Source organism: Trachurus japonicus, chromosome 20 (assembly GCF_045865225.1).
Source record: "Trachurus japonicus isolate A0001 chromosome 20, Traja_1.0".
Taxonomy (NCBI): Eukaryota; Metazoa; Chordata; class Actinopteri; order Carangiformes; family Carangidae; genus Trachurus; species Trachurus japonicus.
In genome coordinates, this window is record NC_140926.1 from 22482025 (window position 1) to 22502454 (window position 20430).

The 20430-nt window shown below is 41.3% G+C and overlaps 1 protein-coding gene across 4 annotated transcripts in view; it reads left to right on the forward strand.

The window, feature by feature from the left end:
• Window positions 1-20430, forward strand: part of ralylb (RALY RNA binding protein like b) — a 104337-nt gene that overhangs the window by 35156 nt on the left and 48751 nt on the right. For all 4 annotated transcript variants that reach the window (XM_085763059.1, XM_085763058.1, XM_085763056.1 and 1 more), the window contains exon 2: window positions 5974-6247. In XM_085763059.1, coding sequence (XP_085619185.1) covers window positions 5992-6247 — 256 coding nt within the window. In that variant the 5' untranslated portion in view covers window positions 5974-5991. The remainder of the gene's footprint in view (window positions 1-5973; window positions 6248-20430) is intronic.

A 20430-nucleotide genomic window follows, 5' to 3' on the forward strand; every position in this document is an offset into this window, starting at 1 on the left:
GCAGATTTTTCAGCGATTTATCAGGCTGTTCATTCTGCACCACATAAAATATGAATCTAGCAGATCAGCAGAGCAGCTCAGGCCTGGACAGGAAGTCAGGCAGAATCAAACATCCAGTCAATTTCCAAAGTAAAGAACCCAATCATGTGTGATATATGCTATATGTCATAACCAGCAACACCAGGTGAAAGGTTAGAGGATTTGCGCTATCACCAAAAAACACCAAAACAAGTGGGTTGGAGCATGTACAGCCATGCCTACAAAACCATGGACCAGGTGTAATCCACAGGAAATGGTGTTCAGTGTGTGCTCTCCATCAACAAGCTCGCTTCTTTGAATAATATACTCCCACTGCAAACACACACAGGCTGATATCATATCCAGTATTCCTCCAAACAGCATGGAAGGTGATTATCAAAGACACCACAAACAGTAGAGTTCCACGCTGGTGGGTATAGTAGACAAAAGAACACACCCCTCGTCGCTTCCTCACACCATTATAAATAAAAGGCACTGGCCTCTAGAGATTTTGTTCTTTTTCTATGCAAGTACTGTTCAGAGTGAATAATCCCCCTGACTTGTTAGTCATAAATAGTAATGTGTGAATGTCCTGTTCACTGTAACACAGCGCCTCAAGAACCCCTGGCTGGCAAAATTATTGTTCCTTTCCCTTCTCCAGACCATCTGCACCCTAGCTGTCTACTTACTGAGTTGAATTCCAGCCTGTGCGCCTTGACTCATAAAGCCAAAGGGCAGCAACTGATTGAAAATGTGGGGCGAAATTAGGTTTATGTCTGTCTGTCTTGAAGACTAAACTAATTTTTCAAGAGGCAGGTAGAGAAGTAGAGCATGCCATATGGTATACCGTTGCCTTAAAGCCATCCTGCTGCACGGTGATATTAAAATTAGATTCATGGAACTGTTCCTTTACCTTAAAATCAGACAAAATGTGACTGCAGTTTGTCATTGTGGGGCAGAATAGCTTAGGCGTCTGACAAAAGCACACAAATTTATGGCTGGCTACGCCACAGAAATGCTCTGCAGCTTACAATACAAATAGAGGCATTGATTTACAAATAGAGGGATGTTTTTTCTCTCTCAGTCATTTCCATTGCTTTCACAGGCACAGAGACACATTTTCAAGACAAGATATAAATGGAAGGAATTCATGACGCAGTTCTTCCACCTCTGCGGTACATGGCAGCAACACCGGTGGAAATAGGTGTATGGGGCTACCTTTCTCTGTTCTGTCTCAGTGAGCAGCATCTCCTCCAGCCTTTCCTCAGCCCCGTCAAGCTGCCTTGGCAACAATCAGAGCAGAGTGGCTGAGGCATGGCAAAGAGCAATGTACAGTGGTGGAGTGGTAGGAAATTACAAAAGGAATCAATTCAATGAGTTCCCTCCCTCCATGGAAAAATGTCTATAAATCAGGCAGGTGGCCAGGCCCAAACAACAACCATTTAAGAGCCTGTCTACAAAAGCACAATGCATTACAGAGCAAGGAGAGCTCAGTAATATGGCTTCTACTGCTCTACAGTAAATCCCCTATATTTTTCACTCTACCACTGTCCCAACAGAGCCTTCCTGTCAGCAGCACGACCTTGCTGCTTTTTCTGCTGACCTTATCCATATTTCTTTTTTTTACTGGTATGAGATCGGATGCTTTTTTTGTACCATATTAAAGACAGCAATGCCACAATGAGGACTTAACCGTCTTCTGCTCTTCACTGACAAAAAAAAGCACTGTAGAAGCTGTGATCATTTTAACCCTTACATACTGTTCATATGTGTTACCTTCACAGTATGGTTCGGGTCAATTTTGACCCGAACCAAGAATTCCCTCATAGTAAGTGTCTATATTGAATTTTAAACTACAGATCTATTTAGAATGTTTAAATAGCCTATGACACAAAAATGTATGTATGATTAAGTGTTTCAGAGGGCAGGGAGAGTGCATTTTTTAAGTTTTACAACACTCGTTTTTGCAGAAAAACATCTACTATTACACAGTATGACATCCTGTTCTACATAAGACATAAACACATCAAATCCATAATGATTTAAATATATTTCATTTAATTTTAAAATGGCATAAACATTGTGGAACTGTTGGAATTCATAATATGACCATGTTTAACCATTGCAACCATTAGGTGCTATATGTTATATGCTAAATTCTATATCATAAGAAATCATAATTATCAATATTAATTCAACATTTACCACTTAGAACACAAAAACATGAAATAATAACATGCTTATTATTTTTTTAAAAAGCACTCTCCCTGCTTTATATATAATATGGTTTTCTTTGGCATCATCTTCCTGCTCTGACACATCATCCACCAAATCACTATCAACCTCCTCCTTTTGGAAGAGCGGGTTTTGAACACCAGGTCATCATTTTTTCCTCTAAAAGCAGTTTGCAGACTGCGTTTCTGGGATGACGCCCCTTCTTTGTGCTTTTCCATGATTACAAATGTCAAGTCCTCAGAACAATTATTTTGCCAATTACGCTACCGGTGCCCATCACTTCCTGTGCTGTTTTCCCATGTTTCCCATCGTGACGCTATCACTTCATGGGATGTGAGGCTTAATGGGGGTTGTAAATAAACTAAGACGCAAGGTCAGCAGGAAAACCACTGATGGAATACATTAGTGTCCTGCTCTAAAGAAAACAACAGAGAAGACAACATGAAATATAACAGTAGAGAGCAGTAAAAGGCCTCCATGACTGTTACCCACTCCTGATTGATCTGCCAAGAGAGGCAATCTAACCCTTCTCCGCTGATTTGTCATGTTCCCCGTGACCTGTCCACAGACATGAGCGTGGCGTGGTGTGTCAGGTTGTGGGTTTAAACAACCATCATGCGGTCATTGTGGAGCTCATTTGAGTTCACACATGTATTTGTGTGTGTGTATCTCTGCCACATTAATTTTCAGTGTCTGCTGCTGATAAATGTCAAGGTCACTTGAGAGATGGTGAGCAGTAGTTTATCCCCCCCTCAGAGACAACACACACACACACACACACACACACACACACACACACACACACACACACACACACACAGATGCAGTACTGTAAACAGCAAACACATAACAGCCATGAATCATGGTGCACCTGTGGTGGGTGTGGAATAATTACAGGGGAGTCAATAGCATTAGACTTTTTAGATGATGTAATGTTAAAAACATGTGCTGCCAAGTGAAATAATATGGGTTTATCCATGAATGAGCAGCTGGATGTGTATATCTCTGCCCTGTAAATTAAAGGGCTGCTCCCATGTTTCTGGATGACTGGTCACTTTCCTCCTTCATCTACTGTAGGTGCAGCACAAAGTGACCTTACAGTGAAATGTAACCATCCCTCTATTTCAGCTTCACATGCTCTCACTGTATATTCGACATAATCGCATGCCATGCTATAATTAGCTGAACAAACCTGTTATAGCATAGCACTTCACACAGGGACTGCATCATGTAATTGCGAAGATGCCACAGCATAATAATAACATCATGTCAATGGCCTCTTGCAGTGGAAAATTAAGTTAGGAGTAAGGAAGAAAAAGACTTCCACTGATAAAATACGTAAGTGATTGTGTGTGTGCGCACACAATATTCCAGCAGCATCAGTGTTACCTTGGTTACTAATCCTGTTTACTGAGGATTGGATCCATTATTCAGGTTCTTCGTCTCAAAGCTGAATAGTTGTTATCACCATGTGTCAGGGACAGAGACTCAGAGGAGGCAAATATTGAATATTCAGTATTTTCTTCACAATATTTCACAGTATTTAATGCACTAAGTGTAATCCCTTTTGGAATATAAACTGTAATGAAAACCTGGATTTCTACAGCTATAAAAATGAAATCATGTGCTTTCACTAAAAAGAAAATCAATTTTAAAAAGCAATGAGACATGTGGGATGTATTCATCTCTGTACCTATCTTTCTATCTATGACAATTAATTGAATATAAAAAAAACTTAAAATTGCTCCGTAGTGCATCCTTTCCTTGGGTATGTATCACTGATTCTGCACCAAATCATCCTTCATAAAAAATAACATCCAAGTGATGAATGGGTCACTTAGAAATGATTTCAGGAGAGCTCTACAAAAGCTGAGGCTAATATGCGCTGATAACTTGACAGCACAAAAAGTCTGAATAAAACTGCAACATGAATTACAGCCTACGCATTCTGTGATCCGTGAAACGGCACACAAAGCATTAGGGATGCAACAATATGGGTATTGAGATAGCAAAAGCTTTTCCCACTGATAGCCACTGTATTTGGTTTCCTCACAAAACAGACAAAACTGCTGCAACATTCACATATTGTTGCTGTTTCTAATTCTCCCACTCAGCCATACAGTGGTAGCCTCTTAACCATGCAAAGAAAACCTGTCTTAGCAGTTGACTGGCCGGTACGAGAGAGTAAATCTTCACCTACTAAAGCCTTCATCAACAATAAGTGCATTTCCATTAAAGGTGACTGATTCTTATCTTGTGTTTTGTTAAGCCAAAAAGGGTTCAATGTTAGGCATAAAAAAATAAATAATAATAATAATAATAATAAAAAGAAACTTGTTAATATGAAATGCTATTTCATCACTTTTATGTCCTTTCCAGGAGTCCATTTGTTTTTATGTCAAATGCTTTTTCTTTCTTTATTTTACCAGTAACAGTTTTATTCCATGTCACATTTTATTTCATTCTTAGTTTTCACAACAACAGTTTGTCACCATTTTTTTGACCCCTCACTTTTAACGTTATCACACATGCCCAGCCTCTGAGTTTATGGACTGCAAGCTACAGTAGCAAACTACCTGTATCTGAATTACAATTCTCTGACTGAGACAGCTTTTAAAATCACAACACTGCTGAGGTAACACTTATTTAAACAGCTAATCCAAGTTTACAAACCACCATTGGTAGTTAGCAAGGTAGGTAATGGTGCGTTCCAGGCAGGAGTTTGAACCCGTAAGTCACGACTTCAAGTCACCAGTTACGAGTTTGTAGCGTTCCAGGCAAGTTACGAGTTACTAACTGGGAACTGGGAGTAGATCGATCTAGTAAGAGTTCACAGGTGGGAAGTTACGAGTTTGACCGTACGTTCCAACGGGTAACCATAGGAACAGGTCAGAAAAACACAAGTTACGGGTTGTCTGGAGCGTTCCAGGCAGGCTTTTTAACCCATAAGTCACGACTTCAAATCACCAGTTACAAGTTTGTAGCGTTCCAGGCAAGTTACGAGTTACTAACTGGGAACTGGGAGTAGATCAATCTAGTAAGAGTTCACAGGTGGGAAGTTACGAGTTTGACTGTACGTTCTAACGGGTAACCATAGGAACAGGTCGGAAAAACACGAGTTACGGGTTGCCTGGAACGCACCATAAGTAACAGATGGAGTCTCATAAGGGTCGCTTAGCAACCTTAAAAATGTTGAACTTTAAAAAATGGTGAGGTTTTAAGGCCGTTGGTTTTAACAATTAGCTGTTGAGCTTAACTGAAACTCAATGGTTCTCATTAAAAGTTTGGTTTTCAGGCTCTCCATTGATTGTTTTCAGTACACTACACACCCAATGAATCCTGGGATTGGCTGGACCACGAAGACTCCTAGATCCATCATTGTCCAGGAAAAGACGGTTACATTTGTGGCTGCATTTAAAGGACCCTTACAAATGGGACAGCCTAGTCATGCTGCAATTGGCCTTCAACAGCAGCTGCCCTGAATTAGAAAACAACAAAAGCTAGCTAATAAGGTAGCAGGCAGTTGATGAACCTGCTATAAGGCTGGGAACATGTGATAAAGCGAACAATAAAAATACCATTTCATGATATTGAGTTGTAAAATTAGATTTTGTTTATTCATTCATATGTTTATCTGTTTTGTAATGTCAGCAGAGTTAGCTGGAGTTGGCCTGTCCCAAATCCTCTAAAGTCCTCTCCTTCCCTCTGTCTGTGTCCCAGGAGGGAAACTGGAGGAGAATGACTGGTAAAACCCAGACAAGCAACGTGACCAACAAGAATGACCCGCGCTCCCTCAACTCCAGAGTCTTTATTGGCAACCTCAACACAGCCATTGTCAAGAAGACCGATATAGAGGTCATCTTCGCCAAGTACGGCAAGATAGTGGGTTGTTCTGTGCACAAGGGTTACGCCTTCGTACAGTACTTGAACGAGAGGAACGCTCGGGCGGCCGTAGCAGGAGAGAATTCCCGGATCATCGCTGGACAGCCTCTTGGTGAGTTTTTACTCGTCCTTGTGTTTTGTGAGAGATCTGTTTGTTGCTGGCACTGCAGATGCAATTAGGAACCGATGAAGAGCCAGTAAGATACAGTCTACACCCCACTTCCCCAAAACTTTCCTCTTGAAATACAGAATATTTCGTTAAAGCCTTTGCTTTGCTGGAGGAATGGATTGTCTCTCTTGGGAACACAAAATGCCTCGGGCATCTCTCAGACTTTTAGTTTAGAACCTCCCTTGGCTCCTAAATGCTGAAGTGTCTGTGTTTGTTGTCACGCTGTTTTGGAGAAAATCCCTGCAGAATCTGTTAACTGATCCACTAGTGAATGTAAGCACAGTTTGATGTGAACATTTACCAGGCTGCAACTTGCAAAAAGTATGTCAAAGTTCTTGTGACACACTACTACTACAGAGCAGAATGTGTTAAGTGGCATGGGATGCAGCTGCAATTTGCTGTGCAAGCATTGATTTTCTAGCGTGCCTGCTCTTTGTAATGGGTTGTTTTTGTGAATGTTGACTGTAAAATGTTTTTTATTCACATTTATTTTGCTCATGGTTTTGAGGCAAAATATTTCTGGGATCGGAAGATGTGATTCATAAAGTACTTTTGCAGACAATCTGTAGAAATTTAGAGAAAAATGCTGTTTATATACAGTAGGTCTTCCTGTCTTACCTTATGCCCCCAAAGCTAACAAACAAAATTTAATGTGAAAACAGGTTTGTCTATAGAGGGCATCGGGCCTCATCTTGTTAAAACATCTTACCAGAGGGAATGATTGTGAAGGCTCACCAGATCATGTTCTGAGATACTTCTGTTTTAAAACTTTACAGTGATGGTGATGGTACATGTTTTTGTTTCAACTAGGGGGCCGTGGTGCAGGTGTAGAGAGTGCAAATATCACTGGATGTCAGAATGTTGCAGAATGAAAAATATCATCATGAGATGATCAAAGAGAGAATGGATTATTATGTAAATGTTAGATATGTGCAAAGTTTGGCCTCTCAGCTTTGACCTCAACAATATCTCACATTCTGCACAGCGGGGATTAGAGAGTGACAACAACATCTTAGTCCATATGCAAACAAGGTGGACACAGCGGTGGAGGTTGAGGTGCTGTGGGACAGAATTTGTTTGGTGTCCCAAAGAGACAATGGGGGTGACAATGATAACATTTCCCTCTAATGAGTATACTAGACTCAAATGGATTATTATGGGAATGTAGACCATGGTTGATATTTGGCATCTAGGCTCTGACCTCTCTTGCCACATGGATAAATCAAGCTCAGAACAGCAGAAATTGGGAGCGTGACATTTATAACTTTGCCCCCTAAGGAAGCATTGACTCAGAGTGCTGGACTCTGGGTAGAGGAGGGTTCGGATGCTTATAGTTTTTTGACCAGGCAACAAAGCTCTTCCAATCGGGTGAATGTAGAGTACATACTGATTTGATCTTTGGTATCTAGGCCGTCTGACCTCATCGCTCACCAAGTTGCCCAGTGGGCTCAAGATGAATAACTTCCTGCCAACGGGATAGATGCAGAACTTAAAGGTGGACATCAGGATGGAGATAAAGGTGCAGCTGACTGGAACCTGTTTGAGTTTCACAACAACACATAGCTTAGCCAGGAGTTGAAATTGATTATAATGTGTGTCTAGCATATTTCCATATTTGGCATCTATAGGCTCTGACCTCATCGCTCCAGATGCTCATTTAACAAGCTCAGCACAGCAGGGATTAGGAACTAATGGTGGTGATGTCCCCCAAAGGGAGCGGAAACTTGGACCTTGCAGACCGAGTCTATATGGTCAAGATGGAGAAAGCAGTGTTTTGTTTCAACTTGAAATTATGGGCAAGGAAGTAAAGTGCAAATACCACAGTGTGACAGAATGTTACATTGTTAGAGCAGAGTAGAGCACGATGAAATTTCAGCCAGTAACATTTGGCATCTAAGCTTTGACCTCGTCCCACTCCACAGGGAGACACCAAGCTCGGTATTGAAGAGGGATGATAATAACTGTCCCCCCTCAGGGAATTTAGACTTGGAATCTATAGTTGGATGCTGGGATGGGGTGGAGGTGCAGACTTGAGTTGACTGCCAGGAATAGCTTGCTTTATTCACATTTCAGCCATCGTGTTGGTATGAATACAGTGTCTCCACTGGTATTTCAGCAGGACACGTATTTATCAGCTCAGGTCCTCCGGCTTGAAAAATGATCTTTCTAACCGCTCATGCACCCTGCCACACCGTTACACTGTTTCCTCAGGGCAGTTTTAGGGGTTAGGATTGGGACTGAAAGAGGAAAAAGTTTTATTCAAGATAATTAACACGAGTGAGTAAACAATTCCAGTTAAGAGGCATTAGCCAAAATTATATTGCCCACACTTGTAAGTGCTTTGTTGATTAACATTTGCTGGAACTAACATAATTAATATTTGAAAACTGAATACTTGAAAACAGGAAATGCAGAGCTGAATCAAAGGTTGTTGTGTCTCCTCTGACTCAACAGGAAAAGTTATTGCTGTACCTTTTTTTTAGACTGCATTTAGCCAACACAGACCTATGTGTGACTACTGCAAGCAGAGCTGAGCCAGTCAAATTCATTATTTTGGTATTGTCCAATGTTGTCTAAGTTCTGCCAATTAATATTTCATATGTTTTCCCATAAAATCCAAAGAACCATCAGCCTCCCTGATTTGTTTAGTGTGGTGACACAATTGCAATAAACAAAGGCTCTTTCTTTTGCCATACTTGCCAGATAATAAAATTAGTTTTAATGGAAAGGTTGTAATATCATTTCAACAATAGAATAGGGACATTCTGTATAATATTAAACTGGAGGAGATAGGTATAGTGGTAGGAGGTCAGCTGACATATGGCAAAAAGAAAAACATCAAATCAATTGTCCAACTTAGAGACCCATGTGGTTCCTTTAGTTTCCTATTGTTTAGGTGGCATTGGCTGCTTGCCACCTAAGCCACCTCAGACAGGCCTCTTGGCTGCACAATTAACATATGACATTCCCTCTAAAACTGATTTATTTTGGATTTGATTTAACTTTCTGCATGTGTATTGATGATTCAGTTTCTGCATCACAATGATAAACAAGTCCATGTAATGATGTGATCCCTGTTTGCCTGATTAATAGAGGCTAATGGCTTTTTGTACTTTGGGGCTTTCATTAGTTTGATATTTGGCATTATGGATGTGGTAATCAGCGAATCAGCAGGAAAACACATCAGTTATTAAAACCCAGTCACAGCCAGGTCCGGCGCTATCCGTGATTTATTTGTGACTGCAAATCATTTGACTCTTGACACGTGATGGCTTGATTTAGGTTGGGTAAAGCAAACATAATCTAAGGAATTTTCATTACTCTGCCATTTCAGCACATCCTTAATTGACAATTAAGGACACCCTCAATCTCATCCAACCGAGCTGATGCTTTTCATATTAACATGGCAGGGAAATGAATCAGCCACGAAATGACTCGGAGTTGAGGAATGACCTCCACAAAGGATCCGTCTTTCTGTTCTGAAACGTCTCATTAAAAGCGTTATTACCTTGCGAGCTGATTACGCAGAGATCGCACCTGTAGATAACACAATCTGGCTGTGTTACTTGAATAATTGCGTTCATACATGTCGCTGTTTCAACAATCGCTGCCTCTGTTTACTGAGCTCGTCCACCACCCACTTAAAAAAAAAAAAGAAGCAGAACATGTTGTGGAGGCAGAGGTAGGCTACGTTTGAAAAGCATGCTTCTCTGCTGGCTGTGGTCACTGGAAAGGAGGTCAGTGGAATAATCACATCACACTGCGACTGCACAGATCCACTTGAGCTGCTCAGACACACTGCTGATGACTAATCTGTGCACTCAATGATAAACAGGGGTCAGAGGTCACAGTCACAACACAAGATAAGACTATCAGTGTGTGTGTGGGTGGGGTGTGTGTGTTTGAAAAACAGCTGATGAACAAATGCAAAGATTTTATAATAACACAGCTGGCAGCACCTTCCTCTCCTCGCCGCTGAGTGAAAAATGGATGCTCCATTACCCTATCAAATATGAATAGGAGTTCATGAGAATGCATCTAAGATCGTGAGCACAGCAATCATTACTAAATAACAGTGCATGTGACGCTACTCTGGATGGCATAAGTGCAGTATTTCTATAGGATTCAGAGTTACAAGCATGAAGATATTTTTTAAGATATATATTTTTTTGAGAATCACTTCAGATGAATTGTGTTGATGTCGAATATCGAGTCTTACAGAGCAGACGTGGGAATTTTTCCTTCTGTTGTCTCTCTCCATCTCTCTGAGGTTCTGAAACATAAAGGCAAGGCTGTGCCTCAATAAATACCTCAGTATGATATATTGAAAGTAACCTGAGAGAACTATTATGGCAGCGCTAGACAGAAACGGTAGGACATTTTTGGACATCAACCAAATGTTTTGGAAAACCCACTGCTTGAATATTATTAATACTGCCATTAATACATACGATTTATATCATTATTGTCTTAATATGTGCCAAGTGCAGGTCACATTTGTATGCCCCACTTGGAAGAATACAGCAAAGATATTCAGCATATTACTCATGTTGTTGTTTTGTGACACTGTCCATGGTGCTGAATCTGTATGGTAGTGGTTTACGAATATGAATACGAACACAAATTACTTTATTATGGTAATTCCCAAAAGGAATTTAATTTGTATAATAGCAAGTAGTTTGCAATTATTTATCTCTGTGAACTACTCCCTAACCCTCCTATTTCCTCCAAGACACAATTTGTAAATCTTTGTGGAGATCCGTCAATCTAGTTTGTATCCCACTCTCGCCTATAATGTCAGCTGGGATTGGCTCCAACCCCCAAACTAAACAACACAACATGTCGGCTGTGTGGCTCTTTTACAAAGTGTATGAGACTCATTTAACGTAGCCCCCTGCAATGAATGCAAATGATGGTTGGTATGGGTTGTCACTCATAGATGATCAGTATGAATATCAGCGGAACAGAAAACATGATCCCAGCAACCCTACTTAATGCTGGCACTGTTATGTCTCTGTCCATGGTGCTGACACATGCTCAAACACTCAAGTACATGTATAGAGCACTATTTTAGTAGTTATTACACAAGTGTATCCCACCAGTATTTTATATTAGAATACAAAACTGTATGTATTTAATTTCCTATATTAAATTGTGGGATTAAACTGAATTAACACAGATATGAACCATTCAAACACTTCCCACCAATGTAATAATGCTTCAGTTTTGTTTTCTTTAAAATGTCATACCGCTACAATTGATTTCTAAAGACACACAAGTGTCAATTAGGTCTCTGCTCAGGTGAGGGATTTACAAGTGGCCTCACTTACAAATAATTACAGTTAACAATGGAAATCAGCCAGTAAGTATGACGTGGAGTCATTCTCCATTGATAATTAAAAAGCAGTAATGTACAAGCTTTTTAAACTAACAGCCTGTGTTGGCAGTAACACTATAGTCCCATTACAATATGGATTCAAACTAGCATTATATGCCAGTGCTTTGGAGTGTACCCGATTGAGCAAAGTCTGTACATGTAATCAATCCCAAGAAAAGGTCTAATGAGCCAAAATGCTCAAAATGACCTGTGCAATCAATGCATAGTGTGCACACTTGATATCTTAGGGTACAATTAATTTTGTGTGGCTGCACAACGTGTTCAAATCTTGGATTAAAATAAATGTGCAATATGTACACTGTAATTAGGCCACAGCACCACACTCACCACTTTGTCACCAAACTATTTTTAATTCCACTGACAATCACACAAGTAACGTGTTTTCTCCATCTGAGGCCAGCTGCTGTGTTGTTGCATAAGCCACGTTAAGTACAAATATTTCTATGTCTCACTTCTGTTGCCATGTGTTCCCTCCCCCTCCGGCTAGAAGCTGACATGGGGGACTTCCTCGTGACACGGTGACATGATGATTGCTGGCATCCATGCACCTCCGATGCATCTAAGCATTTTCCGTCTTCAACCCGCTGAGATCTATGCGCTGTATCTCCATGGCCCCGCACTTTAGTGGACTCAGTCGGCTGCCATGGAGACAAAGAGTGACAGATTCTTCCAGCTCTGAGCTGTCCCCTGCATGCCACAGGCCTCGTGTTAGTGCTGAGTCTCCAAATGCTGACAGCATACACCCCATATGTTTTGAAAGTTTTTAAAGGGATACGCCAACCTTTTTTTTTCGTGTCTTGTCTCACTCCCTAGTCCATGACAAGCGGATAGACACCATCCTTTCTACTGTGCGTGCAGTAACAAGGGAGAGCCCATATCGCCTGTAATTAGCTTAGCTCAAACGCTGGAAGTGTATGGGTAGTGTTAGCCTGCCTCCACCTAAAGTCATCAGAGAAACTCTTCAGCAACTCTAAACAGAAACCAGCAAGCCGATCTTCGTCTCAGAGCTGACAGAACTCTCCGGTAAGGCATCTTGAGTGGTCAAATGCCGGTAACGGGACGAGATCGGTCAAAACGGAGGGTTCAAGCAAAGACGCTTTATTTTGGTTCAAGCTAGCTACATCGAGGGTAGGTTAGCTTCCTATTTCAAAGTAAAAGCACAAATTTTATCGTTTATCGACAAATTAACGACACACTGCTATCTAAATGTCTAATCTATCTAATCTAAACGGCTACTTTCTCGCCTAAAAATGTTTGAAATGTTGATAAAGTGATATATTTACAGAGTTTAGAGCTAAAATGAAATCAGCTTCTGACTGCTGATTTCAGCTCGGGTAGGAGTCAGGCTAACACTACCTATACACTTCCAGCGTTTGAGCTAAGCTAATTACGGGCGATACAGGCTCTATCTCCCTTGTGACTGCACGCACAGTTGAAAGGATGGTGTCTATCTGCTGGTCATGGACTCAGGAGTGAGGCAGGACATGAAAAAGAAATGTTGGCGTATCACTGTATGGGTTACGATTGTATAAGACTCCTTTTATCCATCTGCACCAAACTTGAATCCATCCCTTCATGGGGTAAGATGAGGATCTATCGTTCCTTGTTTTTCTCATGTACATAGGTTGTTGTTTCAGCTACTCTTGATGTGGCACCGTGTGCTGGTGTGTGTCTGCCCGGAGGCAACAGATGCGTGATTGGCAGGTGGTGATTGAAGCTCTGGTGGAAAAGGACAATAACATCCTATATTTTTCTATGAGAGACCATGAATGAGGATACAAGCTGCTGTGCGACCTGGGGAGCACAGAGAGGAGAGGAGCTCAGCAGAGAGAGGTTAATAGCAGAGAGAGGGCAAACTAACAACATCTCTGGAGAATCCGTCTGGTATAGCAGCACACCTGATAATCGCCCTTCTGTTGACTCCTCTTTTGAGTAGCCTGACCCTCCCAGAGGAGATCTGCATTCCTTTCCACCTGGAAGTTTCATGGTGAAGGTCCATCCCATCGCAATATTAATGACCACACTGAAGGATAATGTGTGATGGATCACCAATCATACTGCCTCCAAATGGCATTGGCAAGAGTTAGGCACATAAATAATAAAGTGATTTAGATGCAAAATCCATCCTAAGCGGATTACAAAGGCAGTGGCACTGCAATCAATCGTCATTTTGGGCCAACATGATGCATAGCAAGCAGCGCAGGACACAGAAACTAAACTATGCCGGGAAGAGGGAGAAGACTGAGGAGGGACAGGTAGGAGGAGAATGTGCAGGGGGAGACTGCCTCAAGTGTGGCTGCAAATAAGTCCAGATCCAGAAATCTGTTTACATTTCATATCAGGATTTCTGGATCTGGACTTATTTGCAGCAACACTTTTTTTCCCTTTAGAAAACTGACAAAACGCAGTTGTATCATTGCTTTGTTTGGAATATTTAGATTTGACTTTAATGTCATAAAAGCTTTCCGTTTTCTCAAAGGACCTAAACAACTGGTGATTTTTGGCCGTCCCAGAAAAATGTTTACAACCGTGTCTTTGTGAAACCTTTTCATGTGGATCTACTGTAGGAAGGTTCGTTTTGATCCACCGACAGCCAGTTTAGAGCTTCACGGATAAAACAAATCTATGCAGCAGGTTATTATTATTGTATTATTATTATATTATGGGCCATAGTTATGTAATATAGTTTGACAACATCCAGCGGCTGTAGTTCTTATAATAGCATCTAACATCCAGAGACATGATAGAACAAGGACAAAGTCCACATAGGAGGAGGGTGTGGTGGATGGAGGGTCAACAGAACGCAGGAATATGACACAGGAGATGTGGTATTCAATTTGCACATGGAAAAGCTTTTTATGTTGTATCTGTTAAATGCTGGACAAAGTTAACCATGTTGCCATGACAAAGATTGTCTTATGTTCAGACAGTGTCAACTTTAAACCACACACTTTTGCTAAACCAAACTACGTCATGACCATTTATTGCTGTAAGCATCCATTTGTGTTGGTACACTCCTCATTGCATCCCTTTTTATTATAATTATGACAAACAACATTAACAGGACTCTTTTATCTGCTAAACTATCAACATTCCCATCAACCTCTATATTAAGTCTTGATTACATAATGACCACATGATAATGTGCTAAACAAGGACACTAAAGCTTGTACTTTCCAGAAACATTTGCATTTCCAATGTGAGTATGTTAGCATGCTGACAGTTTTCATTGGGCCAGTCTTGCACAGATGATATACAATTACTGCACTTCGGATGTCGTAAATCATAGTTTGGTGTAAATCTGGCAGATTTCAAATCTCAAAAATCACCACTTTGCACTGTCTTGATGTCAAACAGAATGTAAAAAAAAAAATCTTCAAAGGCATTCAGATAAAACGTGTCACTCACATAGATAAAGATGAAGCTGTCAATCAAAATGCAAGTACACACCCCGTCAAAGAGCACAGGTAACTCCGTGAATACATTGAATATCACAGGCTTTACAAAATAAAAACCCGAGGGGGGAATTTTCTTTTCTTTTATATCTCTCCAAACTGATTCCTCCTCCTGCATCTCCTCCACCTGGCTGCTGTAATTCTCTCCATCATTCACCATTAGTATTCACAGGCTTGCTCTCACTTGAACATTTGCATAGATAATTCCAACTATGTCTACAATAACTGCACAGCTCAGTAACTTTATTTTGAGAGCCAGGTTCAGAGGCATGAACGGGCATGAGTGAGAGGCCTTGTGGGTATTGCAGTATGCAACTAGATGGGCCAATTCCCCCTGATTCACTGGCCTGAACCATGCCAAAGCTAACCCCATAAGGCCCCCTCTGTGTCTTTGATGTCCCTGTGTTTGCTGTGAGAGTATTCAGTGAGTCAGAGTATGTGTGTGTGTGGGGTTTGCAGACGTTTGGAAATGCATGTGAAATATGTACCTCTTCATTTAGAAAAAGCATTTTAAAGCTAAACACAAATTATAGTATAAATATAGCATTCCTCTTTTTCTTCCTCGTCTTAGTCACTCCTTCTCTCTCATTTTATATCTCTTCTCGTCCTTGTGGGTGATTAGAATGCACCCTGGTCGTCCGTCTCCTCCCTCATTAGTCACACTTGGAGAGACTGGGCTGGACGTTGAATGCACAGTTGGCCTGACCCGGCGTTCGACAAAAAACATCCATAACGCCAGGTACAGAGCAGCATGCAGACTCACACAGTCATACCATAACAACAGGAATACGGCCAAGCCTGGGGATTTATCTGAGCCGTAACGTATTCAGAATATAAGAGCATGTCTCTTTTGTGGAAACAATACTGAAGAAATTTAAAAGATTGTCATTGTGCACTTAATAGGCTTTAATAAAGCCACCAGGAAAACCAGGAAAGCACATTTCCCCGGCTGCCAGGATCTCCCTCTGTCTCTCTGTCTGTCCCTCGCTCTAGCCCTCTCTCTCTCTCTCTCTCTCTCTCTCTTCCTCTTTCATACATACTGACAAATGCTTTAGTGGGGCATGAGCCACAGTGTGGACAAAGTGAGATGGATTACTGTGTGGATTTTGGCAGGGGAAACTGCAGCTAATTCTCTGATTAGAAACCTGGGTTCAGAAGGCAGAGAAACACTGAGCTGTGAATCAGAGTCAGAGCGCAGGGCTCAGTGAGCTCCAAAAAGCTCTCTCTCTCTCTTTCTCCCTCTCTCTCTCTGTGTGGGCATACGTGTGTGTGCGTGTGTGTGTGGGCAGGCATGTGTGTGGTGGTAGGGCAGTAGATGGATCGGCTCATTTACTCATTCAAATCAGAAATCAAGCTTGTTTTATGTATTTGATGTGTATTTTTTTTGTCTTTTATGCGCAGGTATTTGTGTTTCAGTTGATAATAATGACCTCTCACGTTTGAAGCTTAATTTCTTTCATCTCCGCCACAGAGCAAAAGGCCGGCAAATATTTTTTTTTTAAATCACACTCATGCATGATTCAGGGCAGCGTGCTGGTTGTCTGGCAGGTTGCATATTTGATCCTCGTGCAACAGCCGATGTGTCAAAGTTCCCCTGAGCAAAACAAAGAAAGCTGCTTCCTCAGCACGAGCAAGAAATAAAGAAATAAAGAAAAGTAATATCCACTCCATAACGGTCAGATATTCCAGTATGTATCCACAGGATGCAATCATGAATAAATGTAAACAAAAGTAAATTACAGAGAGGTTATTGCTTCCAATTTTGATTGACAGTACGTGACATTTGAAGTTTTTATTTGGCTTGTGAAATATCAATCCTGTTTTTCAATTATGATTATGTAGGATGCTATTTATATCTCGGACATATTTTTCATCAATAAATGTGTGTAAATGTGGCAGAAAAAAATATGTATGGATCAAGCCAGACTGACAGATTTTACTCTCTTCATTACCTCTCTGAGTTTACATGGCAACTCATGTAGCAATACAACCCATTTTAATTTGATTTGTTCATTTCAATTAAAATGGTGTTCCTTTAAAAGTTCCTCCACAGTATGTCTCTGGGCGTAAATTAAATAAAAAACCAGCAGCAAAAACAGAAAATCTTGCATAATCTCCCACAGATGAAAGGCTGCTAATTAGAAACACAATCAAAGTCTGCTTGATACAAACAGGACTGGTGCTGTTTTTTTTATTTCTTTTCTTTCTTTCTTTTTTTAGTATTGCATCACATTGCAATAAAACACAAATGGCAGAAAGACCGTTGTTTGGGTTTATAATCATTTGCTCTAAAATTATATATTATGAACAATATAAATATTTTGTCATTTAGTGTAATGATAAGTGATTGGTAATTTCAAGCCCAGTCACAGCAGATGTTATCTCAAGGCGCTTCTCAAACAGTGCAGATTTAAAGTGTGCTTTTTACAGAGTTGATTACAGAGAAGTGCTCGCTTGTCGTGGGAAAGAAAAACTTGCTTTGAAGAGGCAGAAACAGCAGAACCAGAACCAAGCAGAAGCAAAACCATGAGCCAACCTCTGGGGCTGGGGGAATGAAGCCAACATGAAAGTGCTAAAAAACTGCAGTTCTTCCAACAGCCGCTTGAGGCTGGCTTCAACAAATCCTCACGAACTCGACTTCACCAGCAGAATGAAACTCTTTCATCTCTATAGCTTATTTTCTCCTGCACTACAATTGTACAGGGATGAGTTTTCATACAACTCACCAATTTGATTTTTTATTATGGAGCAAGGTGCCACTTTGAGTGACAGGTGGATGAGTGTGTGCTTGTCACAAACTGGCATGCACAAAGCTGCACACGCCACACCTCTGCCCATTTTTGGATTAGCCAGTAGGTAGGCGGAGTTAAGAAGTGCCAAGAGGAGACTGATTCATAACCGCTTTTCAGAAACTCCTGAGTGACATCACCTTGGCTACGTCCATCTTTACATACCGTCTGTGAATAGAAGCAGACTTTCGGTTGGTTGGACATCTGCCTCAATCGGTTCAGAGTAGAGAGAAAGAGAGACCAGGAGCAAGGAACACCATGCAATACAAATAAGACAGATAATAACATATACTCGTACCTTCAAGACCACATTATAATATAAGTTACACTAAACTCTTGAATTAATCTCCATAGTTTTCTTAGTCAGTGTCCTACTACCATTGATTGGCTAGTTTAGTAACATGCATGTGACCTAGAGACAGGAAGTGTTGTACTTGTGAGATGGATAAAATAAAGAGGAGAAAATGTGTCTCCATTCATTTTCTTTTTAAAGGGATAGTTCAACATTTTGGCAAATTGGCCCATTGCCATAATCCCTATAGTTTTAGGAGTAGGTTTGTTACCTTTAATTGTCGGTGCAAGCTATTTTTAGAATGGCGGAGCAGAGCCGCGAGCTGCTCAGTGCTAAACTACGGAGGCTAATGGGATTTCTTGGTTTCCCTCATCAAACTCATCAAATACACAATCCAACAACTCCAAAACGCTCTGGTGGACAAGTTGTGACCTGCACATTCACCACACTATGAGATAATAACGCAACGTTGTTGTTTTCGAGGCAAATGTAGAGACTGCTTGCCGAAAAACCTGATGGGGACGTGCATCAGCGGTTTTGCATGAATTTCCCTCTAAAACAACTCTTTCTGGTAACGTTCTGTTATGATCTCATAACGTGGTGAATGTGCAGGTCACAACTTGTCCACCAGAGCATTTTGGAGTTGTTGGATTGTGTATTTGATGAGTTTAATGAGGGAAACCAAGAAATCCCATTAGCCTCCATAGCGTAGCTCTGAGCAGCCCACGGCTCTGCTCTGCCGTTCAAACCAACACATATGGGATGTTTACAGTATGTTACAGTATTAATGCAGATGATCGTGATACTTTTTTATGATCGTAGGTGATATATTTTCATGTAGGCTTCTACTTTAATCTGCCTCTACATATGGTAGTAAAATGATTAATTCCTGTCTTCACCTCCGATCATGTCAGGAGTTGACGTATAACACCGATGCTGGCGTGAGTCAGTAGCAGAATCCATCTTCATATCTTCCAGCTGACCAGCCAGCCACCTCAGAGTCTGAGGCCACATTTGTTTCTTTTAGCTGACAGGAGGATCCTTGAAGCTCCTGTCCTTCTCTCTGAGCCGATAGCACTCTGTAAACAAACTGCCGGGAGACAAACGCTCCGAGACGAACAGTGGGGACGCTGAGAAACAGGATTAGCTCAGAGCCTTAACAAGCATCCTGGCTACGATGTGTTCATTCATTAATATTTACATCCATCTACAGAGAAAGAGAGAGAGAGAAAGAGAGGGAGGGAGGCACACGGGCAGTCGGGGGAAGTGGCTTTGGACCACTGAAGGAGAACAGATAATTGTTCTCTGTGCATAATCAAAGATGCTTGTTTACTCCAGAGAGTTTAGGTTCACGTTTAGGGCGTGCTGATGCAAACAGGATGGGCTTGAATTAGAGCTGGACTTTCATATTAAGTAAAAAAAAAAAAAAAAGAGTAACAGCAGATAGATATGCATGCTGGCAGACTGCCTGTTGTGATTAGACAACATATTTGGAATGAGCAATTTAACCAAAGAGGCTTGTCTTCACTCTGCAAAAGTCTGTGCGATGTGTATCAAGAGTAATAAGCCTTTTGTGTAGGATTAGTGTTCTTACAGGCGCTCTACTTGTGCATGCTGGGAGATAATACTTCAATGAGACAACTGTGTGTTTGTGCCAGGTGTGCAGCCTTGCGATGACAGAGACCACTGCAGTGCGACCTTTACACGGAGCGTCAGCTAAACAGACAGACAGACCTTCAGAACAGACTTGATACAGACACCACCACCACATCACATCACACAACCCCCCCACCCTGAATGGAAAACCTGCCCTTTAACACTCCATAATAATTGATCCAGTCAGTCATGTCTGCGTCTTAATTCCAGCCGTAATTGTCGACGCGCACCTCGGGCTGAATGACAAAAGAGAAATCCAGGCGATAAAAGGTGACGTATTGTGTGAGTAATGGTTCGTGACTTGTGATTACACATGCAGTGATAATTACCGCGACCCCCCAGAGGCGTTTTTTCCTGCGGACCGTGTGTGCTCACAGGGCTCTGCAGCGTAACCCCTCTGACTCCCCCCGCTTAGTGTGCGAATTAAGAATCACTGTGACAGACTCACTGGGGGAGTTCTGCCCCCCCTCCTGAATGAAGACGGACAGTATAAACAAAATAACATTAAAAAACAGCCCATAACCTCGCCCGGAGCG